At 40.6% G+C, this 27,205-nt stretch overlaps 1 protein-coding gene across 3 annotated transcripts in view; it reads right to left on the bottom strand.

The window, feature by feature from the left end:
* The window catches only part of LOC104486043 (potassium voltage-gated channel subfamily KQT member 1), a 517,969-nt gene that overhangs the window by 71,223 nt on the left and 419,541 nt on the right, over positions 1-27,205 (bottom strand). Inside the window, exon 17 of one of the 3 annotated variants that reach the window (XM_086758232.1) lies at positions 18,610-18,651. The exons of the other annotated variants lie outside the window; for them this stretch is intronic. Within the exon in view, the coding sequence (XP_086614358.1) occupies positions 18,622-18,651 (30 nt within the window). The 3' untranslated portion in view covers positions 18,610-18,621. Of the gene's footprint in view, positions 1-18,609; positions 18,652-27,205 lie in introns of those variants that run through there. 3 annotated transcript variants of the gene reach the window in all.

Genomic DNA, 27,205 nt, shown 5'->3' on the forward strand with positions numbered 1-27,205 from the left:
GTTCAAGAATCAGCCTGTCACTGACATTGCTTTTTTTTTAATAAAAAACTAAGGCATAATTTTTATAGCATGTAATGGCAATGTTCACAAAATAACCAAGTGCTGAGGCTTCACTCCCCTTGAAGTGAATTTAAAGGCTCCTATTGACTTATGTGGGAGTTGGATCAGGCCCCATAGCAACTGCTTATGCCCAGATACAATGTATTGCTGCTACAAGTAGGGGCAAGCTTTAGGTTTGTGTGGTGATGATTATATTTTAAATTTTGTATGGGGAACAAAAATACATTCTTGCTTGGTTTTCAGAACTGCTTTTATCTTTAAGTGGTATGATAACTTCTTACTAGGCTCTGAGCTGACACTCTATAGGTTAAGGGAGGAGTGAATGCCACTAGTGCCTCTGCCTAGCAACAGACTTGGCATTAATAGGTGCCTGTGTCTGGGTTACGCCAGGCTCAGGAAGAACGAAAGAGCTATTGCTCTCTGGTTGGAGACATCTTTCTGAAGCTTCTCTGTGGAGAACAAGGGCTCGAGGAAGTGAATGCCTCCCAGGAAGGAGTAGAAGGAGACAGGTGTTTGAGTTACCATGTAAACCTCAGAAGGAGCTGCAGGGAGTCTTAGGGAGGATGGAAGGGCAAAGGGGCATATGCCTTTAGGGGAGGATCATGTTAAAGCTGCAAGAATCTCATTGCAAGACTCAAAGGTAGACAATGTAAGCCATATAAATCTGAGGTGACCTGAAATCTTAATTTACCCAGATCTGTACAGTCTTTATGTTGCTTTTAAGAAAAGAATAATGCATCATAGACCTTCTACAAGTTTTAAAGATGATTCTTTTAAAGACGGAGAATATGCCACCAGAAAAGGAGGAGGAGGAGGAGGTGGGATGCAGTACAGAAGATCAAATGGACACCTAGCACGTCTTCTGCTTCTGCCAGCAGCAGATGTTTGTGGGAGAGTATAAAACTGAGGATGCGCAACATTATTCATTTCCTTGTTTGCCATCCGATTTTGGGTAATCAGTTCTTCAAGGACTTCCTGAGCGGGATGTTCAATATGGACAGTCATGTCCTACTGATATAGCTTTCCGGCGTGAATTTGTCCAGTGTCTCTTTGAACATATTTGAATATCACTACCCTCACTGTCCCATGGTGAGCTCTGCAAAGTTACTATAGGATGCCAAATAAATCATAGAGCATTTTTTCTCCCCAACCTGCTAATGTAATTTTTTTTTTGTGCCCTGTTGCTTGTGTTGTAAAACTTAGTGACTAATGATTAACTGCTGTCTTTCTCTTCCCATTTATGAATTTAGAGAATTTTCCCATATTTCCCCTCAATCATGTCTTTTCCAGATGGAGAGCTTCCAGTATATGCTGCTTGTGTGGTGGAACCACACACACTTTTGCTCATCCTTTGCTAGGCCTTCTCTAGTTCTCCAGTCTCCTGAAATGGGTGGGGATCAGACCTGTGTATTGTAGTCACGCTTTTGGAAAGGGTTTTTTTAGCTATTGATGAATCTGGGGATGCTCGCAGCAATCTGGTGGCTAAGATGGCAGAATCTGGAGGCTTAGTTTATAGTTGCCTGACTAGTACATCCAGAAATTCGGAAGAAGCACTTCCTCAGTTGTCAGTTTCTCAAGTTGAAAAATTTTTTTTGGATGAAAAAAAATTGCTTGAAGACCCTAGACCTCCTTGATAAAGGTTCAAAATAATATAAAAGAGACTCCTGTCCAAACAAGCTTGAAACACAAGGATTTATCTCCCTCGAGATCCCGTGTAGAGCAGAGTGAAACTAAAAGCTGTGTCATTCTCAAATCCATATGTGTGATCCTGGAATACAGACAATCATCCTGGTGGCATTAAGGCCTCCACTCCTGTCCTTCATTTATCTGATTCTGCATCTAAGGATAGCTGCTAAAGAAAGAGTTAAGGCATATTCTAAATCCTTTGTGACTTTTCCATTCTTTTCACTGACTTTTTCCTTTTCATCTGGAGTTGTGAAGTCTATGTAATTTTGCTCAGAACACCAGTAAGATAAGAAATAGATCATCTTGGTATATCTTATTTATGGTAAATTCTTTCCTTTCTCTGTAAACTCAAATTATGTTCCCAAGGATGAACAGGTACAATTGAGACCCTTTAAGCCCAAAGGTATTTCTGGTTTCTTCAAGAAAGTAAGTGTTCATTTGAGCTGGAGATAAAAATCACCTAAGGAATATCATAGCACGTATATTTGAAAATCCCACATTCAATCTTTGGGTGACTGTGGAAAGACCTACAAGACATCCATTCTTTAAAAAATAAGGAGGTAAGAATTTTCAAAATAAGTATTTAAAAATAATCCACTGGCTGCTAAACACTCATGACTTTTTTTACTGTTTGGAGCATTGCTATTAATTTACATAAAGAAGGCAGACAATTCAAATAATGGGAAGACCACTCCTTCCCCACCCTTTACAGCTGATCCAGCATCCCAGCTCTGTTTTTGTTCAACTCTCTAAATTCTAATCTAAACCATTGACCGGATGTAGTGTGGAAAAAATATCTTGAAATAAACAGGCTTCTATATTTAAACACCTTCTGCTGTGCTTATGGTAAAACTTGATCAAGAAGATGCATGTTTCTGGAAATCAAATCATTCTTCAGAGAAATAAGGATCAAAACAAAAGAAAAAGGCAATCCAGTGTTACATCAGTGGTCGAAGGACAGAGAACGGATGTAATCTGAATTTTGCTGAAAGGTTTGATAAACTGTGGAAGAGCAGGAGCAAAGTACACAAGCCTGGCGCTATCCATCTGGTAGTGGCAGAAGAACATAGCATACACAGCGAATAAGCAAAAGCTGATGTAGTCTGCTGAGGTTGGTATCTTTTTCTCGCCACACTGACATATTAATCTGTCCCACCATCCTTTCCCTCCTACCTCCTAATGCTAGCCATGTCTCAATGAGTTTACCTGTCCTCAGGGGCTACGAGGGCATATAATACTTTCTCTGTTGTGATCAGCTTTAATTACATGTTTTAATTGAGCATACGGCTGCTTTGATGAAGGATACAGCCATATTGCAAGTTGGTGAGTAGCAGACCTGGTATTTGTGGCATTTATGTCAATGTAAGTCAGCTACCTGAGTCACATCCACATGGGGAGACCAGTTCTCAGGTGCTTTTTTTTTTGCCACCATTTGATTTAGTCTTTCATAAAGAGAGAAGAGCACTGGAAACAAAGCTTCATTCTTTGTTATCCAGAACTTTTTCAGCATTATACAATTTTTTACTCACTGTTTATCATTTCAAACCAACAGAAAACACTGAGCAGAAGGCTTATTACCTACTAAACCTTATCTTAAACAGAAAGTCCTGGCAAGATGCAAATCATCCAAGGCAAATTCTACTAGCATGATATTTATAATATTCAGATTAAGTCAGCAGACATACTGAGGAGGTGTAATAAAAGCACTATAGTTTTACGGCTATTGCTGGTATCTCGACAATGTGATAAATTAAATCTCGTCTATTTCATGCAGCAACATAACCTTACTGACTTCAGCAACAGTTGCATGAGAAATGTTGCAGGGCAGAACCTGAGCCAATGTTAATGGAAAAGAATAACATTCCCCAATTTTAAGGTTATGCAACTGTATGGCAATGCACATCGCCCAGAAATGCAGAGCGCCAAAGAAACATAAGACAGTAGGACACTAAGTCCATGCAAATGATTTATAAGGGGACTTTTTTCCTTAATGAAATGATGTACCATGAACTGAATGGCTTCTTGCTGTTCCATTAAGTCCTAACTGTGGCCTGTTGTGTCTTGGTGATAGCCAGAAGCGACTCTGCTGAAGCCAACAGAATAACCTCTCTATATAAGTGCTCCCTTAGAGTGAAGCAAAGACAGTGTATTTATGTCTGAACAGGAGCAATAGTACTATGACATGGTATCTTTTATGTATTGCTATAATGGTTTTTCTACAGTTGCTATAGGTTTTTTGGCATGCCAAATGGGGTCTATATGTTTTGTGATTTATTTTTCCAACTTCTGGTGTACTTCTTGCCTAGAAAACAAATCAGCATGTTTTCAGCATTGAGAACAGAGACCTGTTTTGGCATCTGTGATCGCAGAAAGGAAAGCAAAGGAAGAAAAATATTATGTGTCTGAACATGGGAACTGTAAGAGGCAATAGAAATACACAGAAGCAAGTAAGGCAATATTCTATATACAGCTGTATTTAGCACTAAGGACTTGTTAAAAGAGAGAAGACAAAAGATGCCAGCTCAAACCCAAAATCCTTTAGAGGTCAGCTGTTTCAAGACCAAGCTCTTGAGACCTCTCAAGAAAAAAAAGGAAAACATCTCCAAACAAAGAAAATGCAGTGAAAAATCAGTCTTGGACACATGTTAAATAAGAGCACTGCCTTGAGATAAAAGGGTCTTGGGGAGAAATTAGAAAGTTCGTAACTTCTAGGGCTTTATTCCCATGGAGTCCCAAACTTTTAAATTTACTTTAACTAAAGCTTAAATAGCTCTCAGACAATTTCTCTTAAGGAAAAGCAGGAGTTAAAAGAGAATGGGAAAGCATAAACAAGTTGAATGCCACAGCCTAGTAAATAATAACAAATAGTGGTCCTAAAGGAATGGTTGCGGATTTCAAGGAGACATGGACTCATGCAGGATGTGAGTAACTGCCATAGACTTCCCACTATCTTTAAGTGGGCTCCCACTGACGTTATTGGTATCCTGTGGTGAGAGAATAGGACTAATATTTTTAGATTTGTGTACGCTAGCTATTTTCTGGAGTTGTTACAACACTAGTATATTTTTAGTGGTTCATTATATTAAGTCGAAGAGCCTTTGCGTTGTGTTGTGTCATAAGCAGCGTGTGAACTTCCTGGAGCTCATCTGTTCCTTTGATCCTACCAGCCACAATAGCAGCAGACCTGATTCACCAGCCACGACTATTTCTTCCTTAATAGGAGCTCCCTAGGTAGGCGGAAATGTGCCAAACAGGGGACCATAATGGCCATATCGACTCTGAGTCTAGCATAGACATGACATCACTGCAGATGGGAAGAATCTGAGCAATATCAGAGGTACCCCAGATACTTCATGTGTTTGCCTTATGATATTCTGTAGTAATACCACGTCACCATATCTGATGCGTGTTTTCCACTTCTTGGCAACTATAGTAATGTCACACTATACTAATGGCAAATTTCTTGCCAGGTACAGCCATCTGTGCTCATTGTGTAGATGACAGGGTTTATTAGATAGACTACAAGGCCTGATGCACATTTAGAACTCATAATTTAATGTATCTTGACTAATAAGTTGATATAGAGAGGTCATCTCTAGGTGTTTTTTTCTGGTGTACGTTTCTAGGAAAGACTGAAGGTCAGTTTTCCTTTGTAAAGTTTCTTTGACTTTCCTGTTATGATTGATGTGCAAAATAACAAAAATATGATGTTCTACTAAATCTATACTTTTCTTACTGCCTTCCTTTTCATCAATGAACACTTAATTTGTGTTGTCAGTAACACATGCTAGCTGTTAGAAAAACCAAATAAAATTATCCAGTGCATCATGACAGACATGCTCCACTCCTCACTGCTATACACAATCCTTGATGACAGCTGTTTAAGATACATTGTACTGACTTTCTCCATAATGCCAGTATCTTATGTAATTTGCTAGAAAAATAACACAGTATGACTTTTAATTTTGAAAACATGGGAATAACTAAATTCTTATGTACAATATTTTGAGAACAGTTTATATGTTTAACTTTATGCATTTCAACAGGATTTGCAAAATACTTACATTTGAGTTACAGAATCACACAATGTATTTTTAACATATCTTTTTCACAATTTTCTGTACTAGCTCTTCAGACCAATCCCCTCAACAACTTTCTCAAAGTCTTTCAGTAGTTTGTGAAGCAACGTGACTATTATCTGAAAGGTATTTTCTTTTTTTCCTTGTCTCTCCATTTTCTTTTTTTCCTCATCTCTCCATCTTCTTTTTTCCTCGTCTCTCCATCTCACAGGTAGAAGCCTGTGCAGCAATCATTTCTTTCCATTTTTTTTGTGTGTGTGTGTACATTGCACTGCAAATTTATTTTAGTGAAAGAAGAGCTGAAGAAGAGCACCTCTCTATACTTGGTGAAGAAATTGGTGACATCTGAAGTAATGCAACACACTGCACTACAGTGCACAGAGAGGAGGGCAGTAAGTTACCCTGGTTCAAAGTATGTTTAAGATAACATTTTGGTTGGCTTGCTACAGCTGCACTGTGGAAGCTCACAAGCTAAGAAAGGCTGGGCCTTATTAATACTTGGATGGGAGATCTCCAGACAGCGTTAAAATTTATTTCAGAAAGTTGCATTAGTGACTTGGTAGCTGGCACTTGGTGGTGTCTCAGTGTTTAGCATGTTTGCAGGGATTAGAATATTGCAAGAGAGAAATAGCTGTATCTTCAAATACTTTGCACAGGCTTTACTTCAGCATAAAAGAGAAAATTCAGATCCAGAAGATAAAAGTGAGTGTTTCAGTGCTAAAAATGCATTGTTGCTAGTTGTAAGCACAGAAGAGCTTTAACTGTAGTGTTCTTGGCCAAGGCTCTGCTTGGGTTCTTTCTGCCCATAAGTGCAGTTTCACATTGGGCTTGAATCAATTTAAAACCACATTGTGACAGGAGTGGACCTGTTCTCCCCCACCCCTTCCAGGCACATACTCCTTACTCTGGCTCGCTCTCGCTTAAAGGCAACCCTACAAAACACAGAGGGAATGCAGAAATGACCAGATGGATCAATAAGTTGATACAGCAGATTTAATGATGCCAGCACAAGGGATGTGGTGCAGATCCATGGCTGGGAGCAAGGCAGGGCTGCTCTACTGGCTGCCCTCCACCTTGGGTGACTGTTAAAGCAGTACCCTGCAATCCTTTGGGGGTTTAGTTTTGAGAAGACACTCTACTCATCCTGTCCTAGGCCCTTCTGTGCAGGGTTATTTCCATGAGCTGTCACATCCCCTCAAAGGATGGCTACTGAGAGAATGAGTGACAGGGCTTCGTTTATCTTCCATGCAAAGGGTGCTGGCCTTCCACAAAGTAAAAGACCCAAAGTTTTCAACTGCCTTTGTTTCCACAGAATCCAAATCCACTGAGAGTAAAGAGCTCTCTTAAAATCTCCTGCAGCCTCTCTAAGGGCACTGCAGAGAGTACCTGAGGCCCTGGCCACAATGTGAGTATTTAAGTTGCCACCTTCTTTTTTTTCAAAACACGTCAGGCTCCCCGAATGCTGCGTGATGCACAGGAACTGTCTGCCGAGAGGCTTTTTCCACCTTTGGGTTAATCTCTAGGGGGAAGTCTGAAGTGCCCTAACCCAATACTTGTCATCAGAGTATATGTGTATCTGTGCATACACGTATGTACATACATACTGCATGTTCAGTAGGGCCTGTTGTGATAGGACAAGGGGTAATGGTTCTAAAATAGAGGGAGGTAGATTTAGATTAGATATTAGGAAAAAAAACTTTACCATGAGGGTTGTAGAACACTGGAACAGGTTGCCCAGAAAGGTGGTGGATGCCCCATCCCTGGAAACATTCAAGGCCAGGCTGGATGAGGCTCTGAGCAATCTGATCTAGTCAGGCATCTCCCTGCTCCTTGCAGGGGGCTGGACTAGATGACCTTTGAAGGTCCCTTCCTACCCTAACCATTCTATGATGCTATGATTCTATAAATACGTACACACACAAACTCTTCTGGCAAAAAAAAAGGAGGGACAAGTTGTTAATTACAGAAGCAATTCTATCACTAAATGAAATTTAAAACTTACTGGCTTATTCAGAATATTTTAGTATTATTTTTGCTCTGCTTTGATAGATGGCAACTTCAACAAAAGGGAGGAAGAAAAACCAGAGCTGCGCACCAGCCAGTGATGGGAATGGAAACATCTCTCTGTCCCTTCTAAATGTAATCTCCAGATCAGCCTTCCCTCACGCTGCTCTTCCAAGCAGTGATACGTTGGAAAGCATTTCACAGCTTCAACTGTTTTTTCTATGCACAGGAGAGATTCCTGGTCTCAGCTGTGTAAATGTTTTAACTGAGATTCATGCTTGGCTATTCAGGTCATTTCTTTCTCTTCCGGCCCACACAGGCCAAAATGCATCTATATAAGCATAAAGTGTCCAAAATCAACACAGTACTTTTCACTTGAACACACCCATGGCACGTGGCTTACTCAAAGTACAGGGTACAATGCCAAGTAGTAGATTTGTACATTTGCCTGATATGAACTTAGCATGATTTACAAAAAAAAAAAAGATGCAATAGCCCTGCAGATTTGCCTTTGCAAATCTGACTTGGCAGAAACCCTTTCCAAAGAAGGAACCCAAGGAAACCAAACTCTCCCTTCTGTCTTAAGAAAGGACTAATATAATGTAGGAAGTGTTCTCAAAATATGTAATTTATATTCAGAATTACAATGTATTTCTTTCTAAATTCAAGTAACCCTCTAGCTCCTTTACTGGAAGAATAAAATAATTTTCCTTCTGCTATTTTGACTTTGTTGTATAAGAGTTTTAGGGTAAACCTTGAAACCTTGAAAGTCAACAGCAGTTAAATACTTAAAACATTTTTAGTTATAGAAAGACCTAAGTAGCTCTAGAGATAGGTTTAGTTAATGCACAAATTTGCAAGGACTGTGTTCCCACATATTCTCACCCTGCCTGTAGCAATTTGCAACGTCAAATGAAGATAACAAAACCCAAGGCACACCCTACCGTGGTGTCAAGACTGTCATTTTGTGACAGTTCCCTAGAGGTTTCTTTCTAAAATGCAGTGTAATCATGAAACAAGGAATTTGAGTACTATTTTTACTAAATTTAATGAGGATCGTGAGGTTTTGTTTTTTTTTTCCCGAACTCAGTGCCTGGGTATTTTGCTGTTTGACGTGTCCCCCATGGGGTGAAATAGGCCATGTTCTCAGCACCCAGGAACTGTTTTTGGTATTTCAGTAGCTAATTCACTGCCACAACTACTTATCCTTGTTGCTTGAGACTGCAAGGCTAAGTGGTTGTTGGGCACCCAGAGACAAGCTCCCAAAGAAACGTTCGTGAGGCCACTGGTTGCAGCTGGATTGGCTGATAGGCTTCCCACAGTGCTGGGCTCACAGACATTTGCCTGCTGGCATACACAAGGAAGGCAGAAGGCTTTCCTACTCTTTGAGAGTCCTTGAGAAATAAAACTAGACAGCTCTGGCCTTGGTATAGGAGCATTTACCATTTTAAAAGATTATGTATGTAATAAAAATAACGAAGTTCTTCTGCAGTTGATCCTGCAAAACAGGAAGAGGAGGGCTTCCATCTTTCCCTAAACTTGTGAAAACAGCAACAAAAATGAAGACTCTAGAGCTAAGAGATAGATGCATCTGTCTTAAACCATCTCCATTTGTCTTATTGTGGTTGTCATCATTGTCACAAACACTCTCTTCTCTTTGCCAGCTGCAGTCTGTGGAGGGAGGTGCTGCCTATGAGCCTTGCCTTACAGGGACCATCAACGTCTTACCTACAGCAAAGGAATGCTCTAACTGCTAAGCTATTTGATAAGCTTCACATTTTCTTTATTCAGCTTTGTAAATCTAGATCTGTATTCTATTTTTGTACTTATTTCTAATAGTATTTATTTCCACAGATTTGGGTCAAAGTTGACAATAGTTCTGGGACAACAAAGCCACCATTTTTGGTAAATAAGTTTTGGTACAGAAAAAAAAAATAATCAAGTACTTCTCTGCTTTTGTTCAGGGAAAAGTTGCTCTGGCCTCTACACAGCCCAAACTGCAAATGCATTTGTGTGCATCACTGTAAGTAAACAAACTTCCCACAGAAGGTAAAATAACATTTATTTGTGCTGAGAAATACTTAATCCATCTCCTCCTCAAGGACATAGTTGCTCACTGTGTACCTAACCAGCTGCATTTGCTACAAGTAGATATGCCTGCTTCAGGTGTCACTACAAGCAGGTGATTCACATAATGGGCCAATTTAAAGGTGGCTCACAGAAGACAAAAGTTAGAACAGTACAGAAGTTGAAAATATTTTTTCCATAGGTTTCCTGTCTCCCTGCAACAAAGTTTTTATCCTAACATCTTAGGGAGACTGTCATATTGCCTCAAGCCCTTCAATTAAAAATTGCCTCAATATCTTCAATTCACTATGTATTTCTCACAAGATATATTAATGTGGCCTTAATGCTGGAATGGTTTCAAAGTCATATACCAGTGCAGATTACCAGACTGCATTAAAAATACATCTCAAGGTTGAGATAGAGAAGGGGAAGCTTGCGTTGGTGAAACACAAATTACTGTAGGGTCAAATATTGTACTGTACTCAAATTCCATTTAGTTCTACTTGGTTGCTTTTTTTTTTTAACCTCACATAGGTACCAGTTGCCACCTCTACTCCAGAAAGATGTGGTACCAGGACCATATGGAGTAGCTACAGGACAGGTTAGAGCTATACAGTAAAATCCCTTTGACTATTGTGGCTAGCTTAAGGGCAAGTAATAAAGCCACCCAATGATGCATAAAGCAGAGCCCAGCTTGAATGAACAGGATCATTTTCATAGGCCAATTCGCCTGTGTGAAGACCTGAATAGGCATGCTGCCTGTGTATCCACAACTAGTTACAGAAGAGCTAGAAGCAGTGAAAAACGCAAGTGGTGGAAACAGCTGTTTGTTGATGTTCTTGCCTGGCACTAGGACTGGGTGGGGGCTTGCCTAGAAATAGGCCACATGCTTTCTTAGTGTGGGACCTGGAGTGAAAGAAACACCACATTGCAGCTGGGTCCCAGGACACTGCTTAATCCAGTCAGTCGATGTTTTTCTGAGCTGGTTTGTTTGCCACTCTGTGCCTGCTATGCTTTCTCATCTTTTGGCCTTAGCTTGGTTTGCCCCATTTTCCTCATGAGGTGCCTTACCTGGAGAGTTGATCTATTCCTGTTTCCCCCAGACACCTCACTTTGCACTAACAAGGTATTTAAATTTCTATCTGAATGTAAGGCTTCACATTGGAGTTTTTGGAGTAGAGAAGAATTTTTTTTTTCTAAGCATTCAGCCACATCCTATTAGTTTCTAGTCAGTATGTGTAATACTGTCTTACAAGTGGCATAACAAGCCACAGTATTAGTGTTTTCCTTATGGTAGCGACCAGTGATCCATAAACACTGTACTGGCTGCTGTGGAAACACTTACTTGTCCTAAACGTTTTACAGAGCCAAGATTTGTGAAGTGTAAAAGGAAACAGGAACACCCTTATTATCAATAGGAAATAAAAAATGAAGAGTTATTTAGAGCTTTTCCCAAGTTCAGATGGGGGGTTTGTGTCACAGGTCCAGCTCCCTTAATGCCAGACCCAGGCTCTAGTCACCCAAACTATCCTTCTCTTAGTAAATCTTTAGATGTGGTGTCTTCTCCAGCACAGGCCACTACCAGATGCTTCCAGTCTGAATTATATAACTAAATCAATTTTCTTGTTAGATGTGTTAGAAAAGGATGCAGATTATGTCTGATATCTTATAATTTTATAAGTATGTTTTGGTAACTTTGATTTGATAACACTTTAGAAGCATATAGTGAAGTGGTAATCTCAGGAGATATGATTTGGTGGCAGCAGTAATGCAAGATATTTCAAGCCTGCACCCTGCTTGTTCCTACCCCCTGAACTGTACCAGCAAAACTCTTACTGAGACCCAGTAGTGAAGGAGGTCAGGGAATTTGGTAGATCATCCCAAAACAATTAAAAAAAAATTAAAATAAGGCAATTTATTCTCCTAGAGATAGGAATGAGAGGTGTTATATTGGAAAACCTGAAGCCATGTTGCTGCTGAACACTATCTACTTTGAAACCAATGATGCAGAAAGGAAATGATAGGAAATTTCATTTAATATTTGTTATATGTCCTGACCAACACAAAAGATAAGTGAATATGCATCTTGAAAATGAGTTATATTTAATGAAACACATAGGCTGGATCTCCCCCACCTTGCTCCCCATGTCTTATTGGGCTTTATCTTAAATTGAGCTGTGAATATTTCCATGTAACAAAACATCTATGAAAGCCTATGTTTCACTTACCATCCCAGGGGAAAATGTACTATTACCATGCTAATTTGGAGAAGAGGATGCCAGATGGACAGAACAGACTGCAGAATATATTTGAAGTTAGGAGAACTGACATCCTGTGTAGGATATACAATATAAAAAAATTTAAAATAAAAAGAAAGAGAAGAAAATGTTATGTCTAGAGTAGCCTAGAGGTACCTTATCAATCATATAGTGCCTGTGAGTAAAATATTGTTAATTAATGAGGGTCAAGATATACTTAAGTAGGAAGAAAGAAGAATCTAAGTCTGGTATAGAAACTAACACAGCCCACTCAACAAGCATTCACACTGCAAGCCTGAAGCAAATCCTAGAACTGCTGATAAAAAAGCCCATGAAAGTTGCCAGAAATCTTTGTGCAGGAGATTAATCTGAGAAAAAAATATACAACAGCACACTTTCTGTTACATTTAAGAATATCCTAGGCCAATAATTTTGTATCTGAACAGCATCCAGGAAGAGACAATGAAAGAATCTGCTTTCCCTATTTTATTTTCCCAGCGATCTGTGGCCAGATGTTGTAACCATGTTGTCAGCACACTTGATATACCTTGCTTTTGTTAATTTGTCTACATTATCGTTTTGAACCAGTTTATGGGTATCTAAACTATCTTGCAATGGTGAGTTCAATGTGTTAGTCACAAACATGATATTTCCTTTGCTTAAGTTGATAACTGCTGTTCTTATTTGCTGTTCTTTCTTTCTCGTACAATTGGAAGGAGGGAACGGCCATTGTTCCTTCTTCTTCCATACATTGTGTTTGATCTGATGGACCCTCTCCAATGCCTCTTTTCTAGGCTGAAGAGTTCTACTCTACTCAGTTTAAAGTTATACAGAAACCTCTTGTGCTTTTGACCACTCCTGCTCCCCAGGTGTACTTCCTTTCTAGTTCTACCATAGTATTTCTAGAACCGCATGCAAGATCCACAGTGTGGGGTCACCAGGGATTTATATTGCAATATAATACAATATATCTTCTCTTAGCTTTTAATTTCCCTCTCAGTAATGCCCAAATGCCCTTTTCACTGCTGGCCTCAGATGGCTTTTTTAGAGAACTACAGAAAAGGACTTCAAGGTCTCCTTTGTGAGTGCTAGCTGCTCAGGCAGGGGCTTCCCATTACAGAAATTCTTTGGGTTCTTTCTCCTCTTATTATTTTTTGTTTTGCATTTACTGACTCTGAACTCAGTCTGCTATTTTATTACTCTGTCAACTGAAGCTCTTCACAGTCATCATAGTTCTGGGCACCTTGAATAATTTTGTAGCAACAGAATACTGCCACCCATAAAATGCTAAACAATCCTAAACTACTGGCTTTTGTTGCTACTGCTCACAAGAGAAAATAAGTCTCCTTAACACTTTGATCTTACATGTCTATCATACTAAGAGTATATCCCATCAACCTATCCTTTATCTAATGCAGAGAAGGAACAGACAAACAGGAAAGCAGACGCACTGACAAAAGAACATGCCTGTACTATGAAAGGGACGTGCCTATTGCAACTCAAGTCTGTGTGAAATAAAAAACATGAAAGAGCCAATGGCGCAAGTCAATTATGTCAGCAAGTGTTACTGAACTCCAGGGATCTCTTTCTCTGCCTGCCAGGGATGTTCAGAGAAGCCTGATGTCTCTACAGCCCCCAGGGCATTGCTTTGGTCCATGCATACAGAACTGCTCCCCCAAACTGAAGTTACCAAGGATTTATCACCAGTAATACAATAATCCTCTTTAATTTGTAAGCCTGGTTGCTGGACTCTTCATGTGTATTATCCATTGCGTCAGAAGATAAACCTTTAACTATGTAACTGTGGCAATCCTTCAGTGATTCAATTCAGAAAATATGTAAGAGAACTTGTGCATGATGTTTGCCTCTGATTCTCTTATGTAGTTAAAATACAGAAGATTTATTCTCAGTTGTTGAACCAGCCCCCCTTTCTTGTCTTCCTGACAGCTACTTGCAACATCTGTCAATGCTTATTTAGGAGTGCACCAAGACACAAAGAGCCCTAGGACAATTACTCTGAGCTATGTACTCCATTGTCAGGACGTCCTTGTCTTGGCTTTGAAAAAATATGTTCAATGGGAATAAGATAAAACCATGTGACTTTTTTTATGGTTTAGAAAGTATATGTTGGCAAAGGCTTGTCTCCAACAAACGCTGTTTCTTCTTTAAATAACATCAGGGGAAAACCCCATCATAACTCTTTTTAACTATTGTAAGACAATAAGCTGCTCTACCCAAATAACATATGGCATCTTTCTCATTTCAACCTGCAGTGTATCTCTTTGATGGACTTCAAAAAGTCCTCATAGTCACAGGGAGACAACACTGACATACAGAGCTCAGGAAAGTAAAATGAAAATTTTCCAATTGTTTCAATGGGAACAGATCTTGTCAAAAGAAGGAAAAGACAATGGAATTTCAGTTGATGGGGATAGAAGGTCCTTCTGCTGCCACAGAAAGCTTAATGTATCTGCTGACAACTACAGAAAGATATCTTTCCTTTCAGTTTGTTTTTGGGGTTTTTTTTTTGGTTTTTTTTTTTTTGTGTGTGTGGGGTTGTTTTTTTTTTTAAATATACTTGTATGTTTAGGGATACTTCTGTTTCAATGCCTACTCAGTGTTGAAAGAACAATGGAAGGGCAGCTTACTTCACTTCCAAACTGAAAGAAAATTCAATGCACAATTCATTTTTTTTAATTTTTGAAAGCAGCTCATTAAATACTGTGAAAAATAGTAATTAAAAGCACAAATACAAGCAAGCAATTATTGCTGAGCTTCACAAGAGTCCCAGTCCTGCATGTATTTATGTGGGAAGTTCTGGGATTGCCTACTGAAATAACTGCAAGTGGCAGAGGTTGCATGCCTGAAGCATATATTTTTACAGAAATTTTTGCACTACCTGCATGTTAACACACACATTTTGACAAAAATGACATTTTTTCGCCTATCTAAGGTTTGATTGAAACCCCACAGAAGGTCATAGAAAGGGTCCACATGCCTATAGAAATCAAATCAAGACCACAAGAAAAAACTTGCCACCCTCAGGTGTTCAGTGCAGCACCAACTATCTGTTCTTTGGGTTGTCTTGTTCGCAAAAATGTGTGTCTGATGGTGCTCAGGTAGGGCTCTCTACAATCTGTAATCCAGTACATATATTTTCACACTGGGTCTAAATAATTAATACTGGATGCATGAAGCAATGTAGAGAGGTCATCTGCCTATGAATAGGCTGGTGGGGGGGAGGGTGTTTGTGGTGTGGGAAGAAAGAAGGGGAGACCAAACCACCTATCACTACTGAGTTGCTGTGGGGCCCTTACTTTGAGAGGTGAAAAGGAAGAGGCTGCCCATTGTGGCTGCATCCAACTTTGACCCAAGTTTGCATTTGCAAAGGTAACTTGGATATATCTCCCATTACAAAGCAATCTGCAATACGCATTTGCCTTTACATTGCTCTTTAAAGATCAGGATTTTCCCTTTTTCAGGCTGACACACATGTGCAGCTGTAGACAAACTTCCTTTCTTACAGGCAAAACCCACATAAGGAAATCCACTGCAGCTCACAACACCACGCTGAAAACTTATGCTGAACAGATGAAGCAAAACTGCTAATAATTATGGTTGCTCAGTAGGTATAAAATAATTTCTCCTCTTCTCCTTCCCTCCAACACCCTGCAGAATTAAAAAGAAGCACAAACACCGCAGTGTAGTTTAGATTAAAATAATACTAGCTGAACTAAATATCTCGGATATTAAATTACTCCTCTTGCCCATTTTGTTAATTGATGGTAAGGGAGACTTGCTCAGCACTTGGCCAGGGCAGATTTCTGCTCAGACTTGTAATCTGGGTAGCTGTGAAAACCCTGTGTATACTTATATGTCTATACACATAAATAAAGGTATAATCATTTTATGAAAACAGTAACTAAAAGTTTCAGGCCTTTGTGACTGACTAGCATCATGGGCAACCTGAGGTGCCAGAAGTGTCCCCAGTATTATCTGAAATGTTACAAAGCTGAAGTTATCATAGCCACAACCACAATACATCTACAAGATTTAGAACATTTATGAAAAGGTGTTACTGCTGGAGTCTTCTTGTGATGCTTGGCATGACAGCGCAGTACTGCTAGGAGCAGCAAAATCATCTGTGAGAGACCAAGTCAAGGAGATCCTGAGTAGGGTGACAGTCTTCCCTTCTCTGGAGAACATGTCTGCGTCTATGACAACAATGAGGGGGGCACAGGGATCATCTGACCCATGCAGGTAGTTCTGAACTTCCCTTTCCAGGGTCTTCAGGGATCCAGGCTCTATGGCACTGCAAAGCATTTTGATGGGATGCCATATGTGGCAGAATAGATCAGGAAGCTGCTGTTAGAGCTAAAAAGGAAGTACTGCTCATGCCTATGGACCAGAATTCAGGGAAAAGGTTTATTTTCCAGTAACTAGAATACTCTGAAATATGCTGTCAATATGTCCATAATAACTATGTAATAATCCTCCTAATAGCCTTAAAGGTCCTATAATATATTTCACAGTTATAATGTGATATATGTGTCTATTTCATGAAATGACTGACAATTTAAATAATTTTACAAAATAGTCTCAAGTGTTGAAGTAAGTGGCTGTATGGTTCTGTAGAAATACATGTGTAGAAAAATAATACAAAATTTTGAGAAATTAAAGAAATGGTAATTTTACTAAATAACTGGGTGAAACAATCATTTTGCAAAATAACTGGAAATTTTAGTCATTTTGCAAATGACTCATTTTGCGATGTGAATAGAGCACAGTTATGTGTTTGCAGGCTAATTTAATGCCCAAGAAGATGCGGGACTAACAGGCAATTGCTGCTCCCTGGATTCACTCCCCAGCACTCTAAACTTCTCAGATGCAGCTCTAGTGATCCATCTTTCTCTTGACCTGAGCTGTCCCTGCTAGGTTAACTGTAGGCTTACTGGTAAGATGATTTTATGTTGGATGTTCATGAAACAGAAGGCTGTAACTTGCTTTCACTTCTGCTCCAAGTAAATGTAAGAACAGATGTCTCAGGGCTGAGAGAGTGATATGGCTCCTTGGCTGCTTCTGCTAATCTGACCCAAATGTATCTGCAGTTTAAAAAATTAGCAGAACCACCAAATGCCAAAAAAGTCTACAACTAAACATGCAAACAATTACCAGGCTTGTGCGAATGTGTGGGTGTGCGAGCCTGTGGGTGTGCATGTGCATGCCCACAGCAAATCCACACCCACACGGACTGCCATTAATCACTCTGGGATGTTTATTCCTGGCTCATGAGGATGCATTCAAAGAACAAATATTTGGTTTTTGGAGTGCATTAAATGACATTTAAAAAAAATAATAGTAGTGTTTCTTGAGGGAGGAGACCCCTGACAACCACACAATGGGTCTTCTCTTCTATGGTGTTAAATAGGCTGATTGGTAGAAACTACTGAGGATGACTGCCAAGCTGTAAACTGCATGGGACAGACCATCTCTTCTTACACATGCACACAACATGCAGAATCCAGTTTATGACCAGTGGCAGAGCCTTGGTTAAGGCCACTTCCAGAAGCAAGGGTCTTCAGTCTCCCAGCCTTTCCATTTGCCCTGTCCTCCTCAGTCATGACACTAGCTTAGATCTTTTATGCCAGCTTACTTAGTTCATCCATTGATAACAGTATGAAAAAAATACAGAACATGTGGTGATCATCTGAAAGCTAGAAATTTTGATGCTTGCTAGTGGCTAGTGAAAATGAATATACTCATCTGAAAATGAATGTACGCATTGGCATTCACTGTGCATTTCTTCTGTAGCAGCCCAAAGCAGCTAGAAGCTACTTAGTGGAGGAAAAAAAGCAAAAGGCTCAGCTATACTCAGAGATACCCTCCATCTTCCTTTGGATGCAGGGTATTAAATTCCGCATTCCCCTAAATCCTCATCACTGCCCCACTGTAGTATATCTCTTTCTTAATCTGCAGCTAGGTGGAAAGTGCTCCTCAAAGTAGCATAGCTGCATACAGGAATGGGCCAAGATTTATGGTAATGGGAGCAATGAAAAGTAGCCAGAGGCAGTAATCTCTGTGGCTTGGAACAGTTGTAGCTGGAAGGAGATGTTTGCCTGCCATCTTAGTTGCTTTTCGTTTTGTTATTACATAAGCCCAAATACCAAGAAAATTCAACTACTACCTATCTAAGAAGAAAGAATAATTGAAGGGAGTAATTTAAGCAAGGCTGGAAGAGAAGATGCTTTCAGATTTCTGAACCTTGTGTAATTTATGGTCCATAATGCATGGCTGCATTTCTCAAGTGAAATGACTGGTGATTGTCTCTTCACATGACTGTCCAGCTACTCAGAAGAAGGAGGACTCTTGTTATTCTACTACTGTCAAATAGTCTCGCCTCCCAGTTTCATGTGAGAAAGGGACCAACTGAAAGAGTGACACTGAATCTCCTCTGCCTGACAACATCTTCATATTGTGGAGCTCCTCATCTGGCTGCACTATCAAAGAAAAAAGAATCAGGCTTCAGATACAAACTCATAGTTTTCTTTCAACAACAGATATATTTGACTTCCAAAATATCATCCCCCTTCTCTTGTTTAGTCCTTTTCTCCTTTAGTCTGCAGTTATGTTGCACTGAAAAAAAAGTCTCTTTTTTGCAAGGCCAAGCTAACAAGTTCTCACATCCTACCAGCACTCTACTGAGGAAAAAAAAAAAAAAAAAATCTGGAGACTGTCTACAATCAATATCCTTTACAGAACGTAAAATGGTTAGATAAAATCCTTAAGAGACCTGGTGAAACACTTTTGTTATTCAAACACAGGTATAACTTGGTGAGTTTTCTGAAGCACACCTATATGTAAATTGTCTGAGATACTCTGAACTAGAACATTAGTACTATAAAGTGCCTTCCAAATATTTATTTTTAGAGAGAGGACAATCCAGGGACAGAGGAGACTGCCCTCATGAAAATGCAGTGCATAACATACCTCAAGCATGAGCTAAACCAAACTTGATCAACTATGAAATCCACTTCTATTCTTTTCAGTTTGAATCATATTTCAAAATTTTATATATCACATCCATACATCTATAACGCACACACACACACAAACACACATGTATAGATTTGAGCATAACAGTAGATTGCACATATCTGTGTGCATGTGTAATAGCTGCCAAATAAAGATAACTTCTGTCTGCTGATGTTAGCACATTGATCTGGATATGAAATAATGATGACAGAACTAAAGCAGTAAAGGAGCAAATTCTTCAGAGTAAATTTACTCAACAGGTAGAAAAAATGAATATACAACATTGGACAAACTGAAAACAGTCTCAACTTTTGCAGCTTCCCAACCACTATGACAGTATTTGGACACCACCTGTGAAACATACATAAGGAATGGCATAAATTTTTGGGTTTGCTGCTTACTTTTTCCAAAAAAGGGAACTTCAGACCTGTGCACCTGGAGGACACCATAGAGAGCAAAATAAAAAAAAAAAAAAAAGGAAATTACTCAGAAATACTTATTTGCCTCCAACCCTAACAAGACTTCTTTAGGGATATAAAAACTCAGTAATACTGAACAGCTGCTAAGGTAACCCAAATACAATACACAGAATCCCTTTTCTAGCCTATTATTTTATAATTTATCAAAATGTTTAAATGCTCCTTCACTTGGCTATTAAAAAAAATCTTATTAAATGGAAGAAAGACTCTTCAGAAGGCTTTGAGCTTTAATGTGTTTCACAGAACATCCAGTTAGAGCAGAATGAAGGTGCAAAAATCCTGCCAAGGGCTCAGTGAATGGATAAAGTGTTAAAGGTGATGTGTGTTTTCAGAAGACACTAAACAGTATAATTTCAAAATTAGGACAGGATACTCCCCTCTTTTCACCCAGGAGGCCAAGTGTTAAAGCATATGGGCACACTGGGCTGGACAGACCATATCCTTACAGTCTTATTCAGGTAAGATGTTCAAGGGATGAAATGAATGTGAAAGGGCTGGAGCTCCTTGAGGTCTTATATTAAAACTGAAAGTTTCTGTTTAGTATCAGCGCTTCTCTTCTTTAAATGCTAAATTCTAGCCTACGTCTATCGCAATAAATCAGTACATATTCTGACTTGTACACATTTCCTTGCTTAGAAGCAAGGACATGAGTCCAAAACCAGGAGTCCATTCTCTGATACCGACAACATTAACTAGAAGTTGATGGAGCCACACCCATTTTAACCCTGATATAGAAGGGTAATCAGAAACTCTAGAAAGAACTGTGCTCAAATCCATATTCTGTAATGGAAAATTTGGAAGACTGACGAGAAAGAAGCAAAGCCAAAATATAGATGTGATTCTGACAAGTGGCACAAATCCCAGCTCAAGCCACTCGGGAGCTTTGGACACTCAAGTTCTGCTTCCAAGTCTGCTGCTGGGCCTTGACTGCACCTTCAATCTGGGATGGATGAATAAATCATGACACCAATATAATAATTTTTTAACTTCCCTTATATGCAGTGAGATTGTTTTAACATTCAGTCATTCTTGATATCTGCCTTGCAAACAGGATTTACAGCTGTCTGTTTCCTGGAAACTCCTTTGGCCATTGCACTTGCTGTTTTCTTTCTAGCCAGCAGGGAATGCTGGTGGATGGAAGTAACTCTCCCTCTCCCTATCACAGGCAGAAAAGCATAGAAAACATTCCCTGCACAGTCTGGAATTTATTTATTTCTGGAACAGCAGTGTTCAGACAAAGTGCCAAACTGGTTTTCAAGTGCAGATTACTCTTACCTTACTCTACCCTGCTTTGCTAGGGTTTCTAGCAGTCTTAAAGCAGGATGTCCTATTTTACAGCACTTGCTCCTAGAGCTTCAGCCAAGAAGGATCTTCATGCTGCAGTCGGTCAAAAACCTAGCTTGTCTCCAGGCCGGAAGACATACTGGTCTTTAAGTTGCCAGCCTCTATTCTTAAACATGTAAATGGTCCAAAGATCTCTCAGAGCTTGACATGATATGACAAAGCAAAGGTATTTACGTTCCATGATTATTTTCCCTTGTTAGACCCAGTGAGGACAACATACGGATGTACTTTAAGACCTTCAGTATTCTCAAGAGAGAAAGCTCTTTTGGCAGGCATCCTTACTTTTTCAATAAACATAAGGCTTTTCTAGGTTTTAATTTATAGCACTGAAAGTTAGTATCATTTTCATTCCGTAGTTGATGATACCGAAAGCCGGAAGTTAATAGTACCATTAAAAAAAACCCTAAAGCCGTGTTTCCAAAACCTGTACACATTCTTTATTTTATTTTTTTTTTTTAATCAGAGGATATGTGGGAGCAGTTTCTCCAAAGTAACTGAGCTCCAAGATAAATTTCCATGGGGACATTCTCTACTTTGCACTTACTGTGCCCCTCAAGAGTACCAAATGGAAACGTCTGCCAAAGGAGAGAGGAAAGAAGGATGATACTGTGTTTGGGCTGCAGTTGCAAACCCGCCGGGAGGGAAAGGAGGTGGTGCAGCTGTGGTAGAGAAATGCACAAGTTTTATCTGACTTGACTTCTCAGATCATAAATCTGCTGATCTTGAGGGGCATCCTCATTTTCTGACAACCATTCACAAGCCTCTGGCAAGCACTAGCATAAGGGATGGCTGCCAATATCCACAACAGCAAGGGCTGTAGTTTGACAGCTTGGCAAGGAGTGCAACATGGCAGGGTTTCTGCTGCCCTGAGGTTTTGTGCCTCTGCCTCAGCTACAGGTACTCCAAATGCCCAAGGAGAAGTGAACCAAATGAGCAGTCAGACTCTCAAATCCTGTGCAAGGTGCAGTATCATGAGGCAGGCAATGAGGCTGCTACACAGGGCTGTGTAACGGAGGAGATGGCAGGTTGTGTCCCATCAGGAAGAAGGTGCTGCAGCTGCAAGGAGAGAGCACTTTGTCTCCTGGGACTCCCGACTATGGAGTCCCACCAGGTGTCAGGCACTCCAGCTGTAATGCCACCATTGTCCCCATTTAATACAAACATATGTATACATGCCTATACAAATAACGTACTAGATCCAGTCAGTGACTGAATCGCTGTAGAGACCAACCATCAGCCTGGTATGGAAGACACTGATTGGGATGGTGAGCTATTGCACAGAGTTGCACATAGATAGAATTATACCTGTCAATGGAGGGACATAAGAAAAATGTCAGTTGTGTCAGAGTTTTGACTTCTATCTAGCAGATTAAGCTCAGATAGATAGGTGAGCTTCTGCTCTTCTCTTTGAGTCTGTCACTATCTGTGGTAGGAGTATCTGATCCACACATCAACCTCTATGTTTAAACAGCTGAAGAGCCTCTGAGTTTAACCCACTTACATTTGTGAATCAACAAGCTATGCATAAATCTACCCAGCTCAGAGCATCTGTGCTGTCCCCTGACCCTTACTTTGCTGAGTGGGAAAGTAGTTGCTTTAAAGGGAGCCATTTCAGCTGACCCTCATCAAGTTTGCAGATGACACCAAACTGGAAGAAATGGCTGACACACCAGAGGGTTGTGCTGCCATCCAGAGGGACCTGGAAAGGCTGGAGAAATGGGCTGGCAGGAACTTTCTGCAGTTCAACAAGGGGAAGTGCAAAGTCCTGCACCTAGGGAGGAAAAACTCCATGTACTTCTGGATGCTGGGGGCTGCACAACTGGAATGTAACTTTGTGGAAAAGAACCTGTGGGTCCTGATGGACAGCAAGATGAATGTGACCCAACAGTGCGCCTTTAGAAGCTAAGAGGGCCAATAGTGTCCTGGGTTGCATTAGGAGGAGTGTTGCCAGCAGCTTGAGTGAGGTCATCCTTTCCCTTTATTCAGCCCTTGTGAGGCCACACCAGTACTGTGTCTAGCTCTGGGCTCCCCAGTGCAAGAAAGAAATGAACATGGTAGAAACAGTCCAGCAAAAGGCTACTAAAATGATTAAGGGACTGAAGCTGAGAGAGTTGGGAATGTTTAGCCTGGAAAAGAGAAGGCTCAGCGGGATCTTATCAATGTATATGAATACCTGAAGGAGGGGTGTAAAGATGATGGAGCCAGGCTCTTTTCAGAGGTGCCCAGTGACAGAACCTTAACATCAGGAAGCACTTTTTTACCATGACGGTGACCAAGCACTGGCCCAGAGAGGTGGTGGAGTCTCATTTCTTGGAAATATTCAAAAGCCATCTGGACATGGTCCTGGGCAACTGTCTCAAGGTGGCCCTGCTTGAGCAGGTAGATGGACCAGATGACCTCCAGAGGTCTCTGCCAGCCTCAGCCAGTCTGTGATTTTGTGATCCTGTATTACAGTGCTGCACCCCATATTTTGCAAACTACATTCTGGGTATTCTTTTACTGAAGCATTCACCCTTAGAAGTCAGTATGCTCCAAATATACCACAGCTGAATGAAATGTCATGAAAAATACTCTCCAGTGCCACTCACAAGCTGACAACATGTAGAAACATTTTAGGCTGGTGTTGAAAGACACGTGGCAGTTGCTGCTCCAGAGGAGAACTTCTGTCTTTCACCAGAAACAAGGGAAGCAGACTCATACTGGACGTCCTATCTTCTCCACTGCTGAGGACCAGATATTAGGCCAAGTATAAAGGCCAGCTGCTGCTGACAGAATATGAAGGCCAAGTGCAAGTGTCCTGCACCTGGGTTGGGACAATCCCCAATATCAGTACAGACTGGGTGATGAATTGGTTGACAGCAGCCCTGTCTAGAGAAGGACATAAGAATATTGGTGTATATAAAATTGGATATGGGCCACTAATGTGCGCTTGCAACCCAGAAATCCTGGGCTGCATCAAAAGAAGCACGGCCAGCAGGTTGAGGGAGGTGATTCTCCCCTTCTACTCTACTCTGGTGAGACCCTACTCAGAGTACTGCATCCAGCTCTGGAGCCCCCAGCATGAGACAGACATAGACCTGTTAGAGCAGTTCCAGAGGAGGGTGGGAACACCACTCCTCTGAAGACAGGCCGCCAGAGTTGGGGCTGTTCAGCCTGGAGAAGAGAAGGTGCAGGGAGACCTTATAGTGGCCTTTCAGTACCTAAAGGGGGCCTACAGGATAGACGAGGAGAAACTCTTCAGCAGGGCCTGTTGCAATAGGACAAGGGGTAATAGGTTTAAAATAGAGGAAGGTAGATTCAGACTAGACATCAGGAAAAATTTTTTTCCAGTGAGGGTGGTGGAACACTGGAACAGGTTGCCCAGAGAGGTGGTGGATGCCCCATCCCTGGAAACATTCAAGGCCAGGTTGGACGAGGCTCTGAGCAACCTGATCTAGTTGAAGATGTCCCTGCTCCTTGCAGGGGGGTTGGACTAGATGACCTTTAAAGGTCCCTTCCAACTCAAAGTAATCTGTGATTCTATGTGGTGCTTTGTTGTTTTGTTCGGGCTTTTTTTTTTTAATTTCTGTCTCTGAATAGACATCAGAGACATCTGCACAGACAAGCAATGATCCAAAAAGAATATAACGATTGCTACTGCATATTGCTCTTTTTAAACACTAAGCTTTTATCCTGATGGAGGCAGCTAGGCAGAGATAAGGCTAAAGAGCAGTTCCTGTGGAACTGCAGTCTTAATTTTTATAATAGGATACTGTGGAAAGAAGTGTTATTTTTAGAGACCTAGTTTATCTGGGAAATTTCAGCTTGCAGCAGAAATATTACTTTCATGATCGATACACATGGATTTTTTATGAATGGTTCTTAAGGGATACTTTTTGCTTCCAAGCCAGTGTTTTGTGACACTTAAAATTATAATAGCAGCATTATGAGGAATAACCTGGCCCAAGAACCCTTTAGAGCCATGAGCGCACGTAGCAGATGTATAGCATCTGCATGTAGCAATAGCTCTTCCATTCACCAGGGTGTGCAGGCTCTGCACAAAATCTCATGGAGAAAGCTGCATGGGAGCATAACCACCACGTTAGCTGGGCTGCTTGAGCCGCCGCTCCGCTGTTTCGTGTCGTCGCTGAGGAGATAGCAGTCATTGTCAATGCCTGTGGACAGAACTCCTCCCAAAGATGCAGGCCTCCCTGGTACAGCTAAAACTTTACAGCAGCTTTGCACCCTGACACTCCCTCAGAAAAATTTACTTTATCCAGTAGTTGAGCACTGCCGGCCCCCAGTGTCTTTCTCTCAGTGGGAAACACCTGAAAAGTTCAATATCTTTTATGCCGGGTAATCAGTCTACAGTAGGATCTGCACACATCCATCAGGACCATGGCCCAGTGCCCCGTGTGTAGCTTCCAACAGTGAGACTCTCCCTATATCTTTTTTTCTCTTTCCTTCTTTTTTCTTTGTTTACTTTCCAGGAATTGTCTGAAGTGTTTCCAGGCTGACTTTACCCAGATTCAGTTCCAATTTTACTTTCTTTTTTTCTTTTTTTAATTTTTTTTTTTCCATGGGCAACCTCACTTGAACCTCCCGGCAGCTTAACAGCTAAGTCTGCTGACTTGCAGCATCCCTGGGGAGCTGATTCAGTCAGCCTGTATCTGTGGGTCTCTTCAAAGAGCTCCAGCTCAGAGCTGCAGCAAACTGGCAGCTTGCTCTGTTTTTAAATACATAACAGAACAAATTGAATGTTAGCAAAGGAGAGCTGGTAGGGTGGTGAGCAAAGGACTGAATTCATGAGGGAATTGGTGCAAGAGAGGGCAGAAAAATATCTTGGGAAAATCCATAGATATATCAGAGGGAGTGACTCCAGGTGAGGAGTGCAATCTGCAAGGTATGGAGATTTTAAGAATTTTATAATGAAATAGAGGAATTTTAAAATTTTCTTTTGGGTTTACTTGAAATGTGTCATTTCACTTTTTTTTTTTATCCCTTTAAAGTCCTCCTGCCCTTGTTCTTAATGAAATACGGCTTGATATTTTTTTAAAGGTTGTCTTGGAGTAAAAGAAAGTTTCATTTCAGGATTGATGAAACACAACATTTCAGCTTTCCATAAGAAACACATTTCCATTTTAAAAAATGTTGAATTGCTTCTTCATGATATTTTTAAACCCTCTCCCTCATTACTTTTCCCGGGACAGATTCCTAAATTTAAGTGGATTCATGAACAGTTTTAATTTATCCAACACTCTGTTTGTGGTTGGATTTACTATCTGTCAAGCGCAGGAGCCATATGGTGCCAACAGACCTTGTGTAGAAGAGCAGTCTCATGGCTGAGCCATCACCCTGGTACTCAGGAGGCCTGGGTACAGCTTCTGACTGCCAACTGACTTCATGTTGGCCTTTACCCAAGGCCAAATTCTTAAATATATTTTGGAACTTTTTTTTTTTTAAGGTGCCAAAATAGGCTAGGCATCTAATACACACACTGACATAATTTCCTCATAACTACAGCTAGTGAAAACCCTGGGATGATGTAGGATGATGTAGCTTCCCTTACACTTCTTTGCTCTGTTGTGTTATGCTATATTCAGGGTGCAAAACCACGCAAAGAGGTCACCCAGGAGAGCTGCCGGACTCTGGATCTGGCACGCAGATCAATAGGAGGCAATTCCAACTAGTCTCTAATCAGCTCATTACAATTAGTTGCTACACAGCAAACTGGCAACCCAGTGCACTAATTAAGATTATAGCACAGAAAAAACATTGAGCTGCGGAAGGTATTACATAATTCAGAAATGTTTGGGGGGAATGAATCCAAACCAGAGCTAAAGAAAGGCCAAAACATCAGACTGAGGTTTCTCTAAGCCTCCCTGGGTTGGGATCTGCTTGGGAGTGCACCAGCAATCTTCATTCCAGCCAAATTCTCCTCATTGTCCCTGAGATACTGTACTCCTGGGTCACCCTGTGGCACAAATAATTAACCCATCAGAACAATTACTTACATCCAGATAGCTCTGAGACAGTATTCTTACACCCTAAAAATTAAAGACCATGGTTGCTCTGAGGGAAGGCACCTTCACTGTCACCGTACACATGGGGAAGGTGAGGAAACTGTCAGAAGAGGCATTTGTCCAGGATCACATTCAGCAGCAGTACAGGGAAAAGACTATCACACAATACCAAAATTTTTTTTTTTCTCTTTTCT

The sequence above is a fragment of the Chlamydotis macqueenii genome, chromosome 1, assembly GCF_036417535.1.
Source record: "Chlamydotis macqueenii isolate bChlMac1 chromosome 1, bChlMac1.mat, whole genome shotgun sequence".
NCBI lineage: Eukaryota > Metazoa > Chordata > Aves > Otidiformes > Otididae > Chlamydotis > Chlamydotis macqueenii.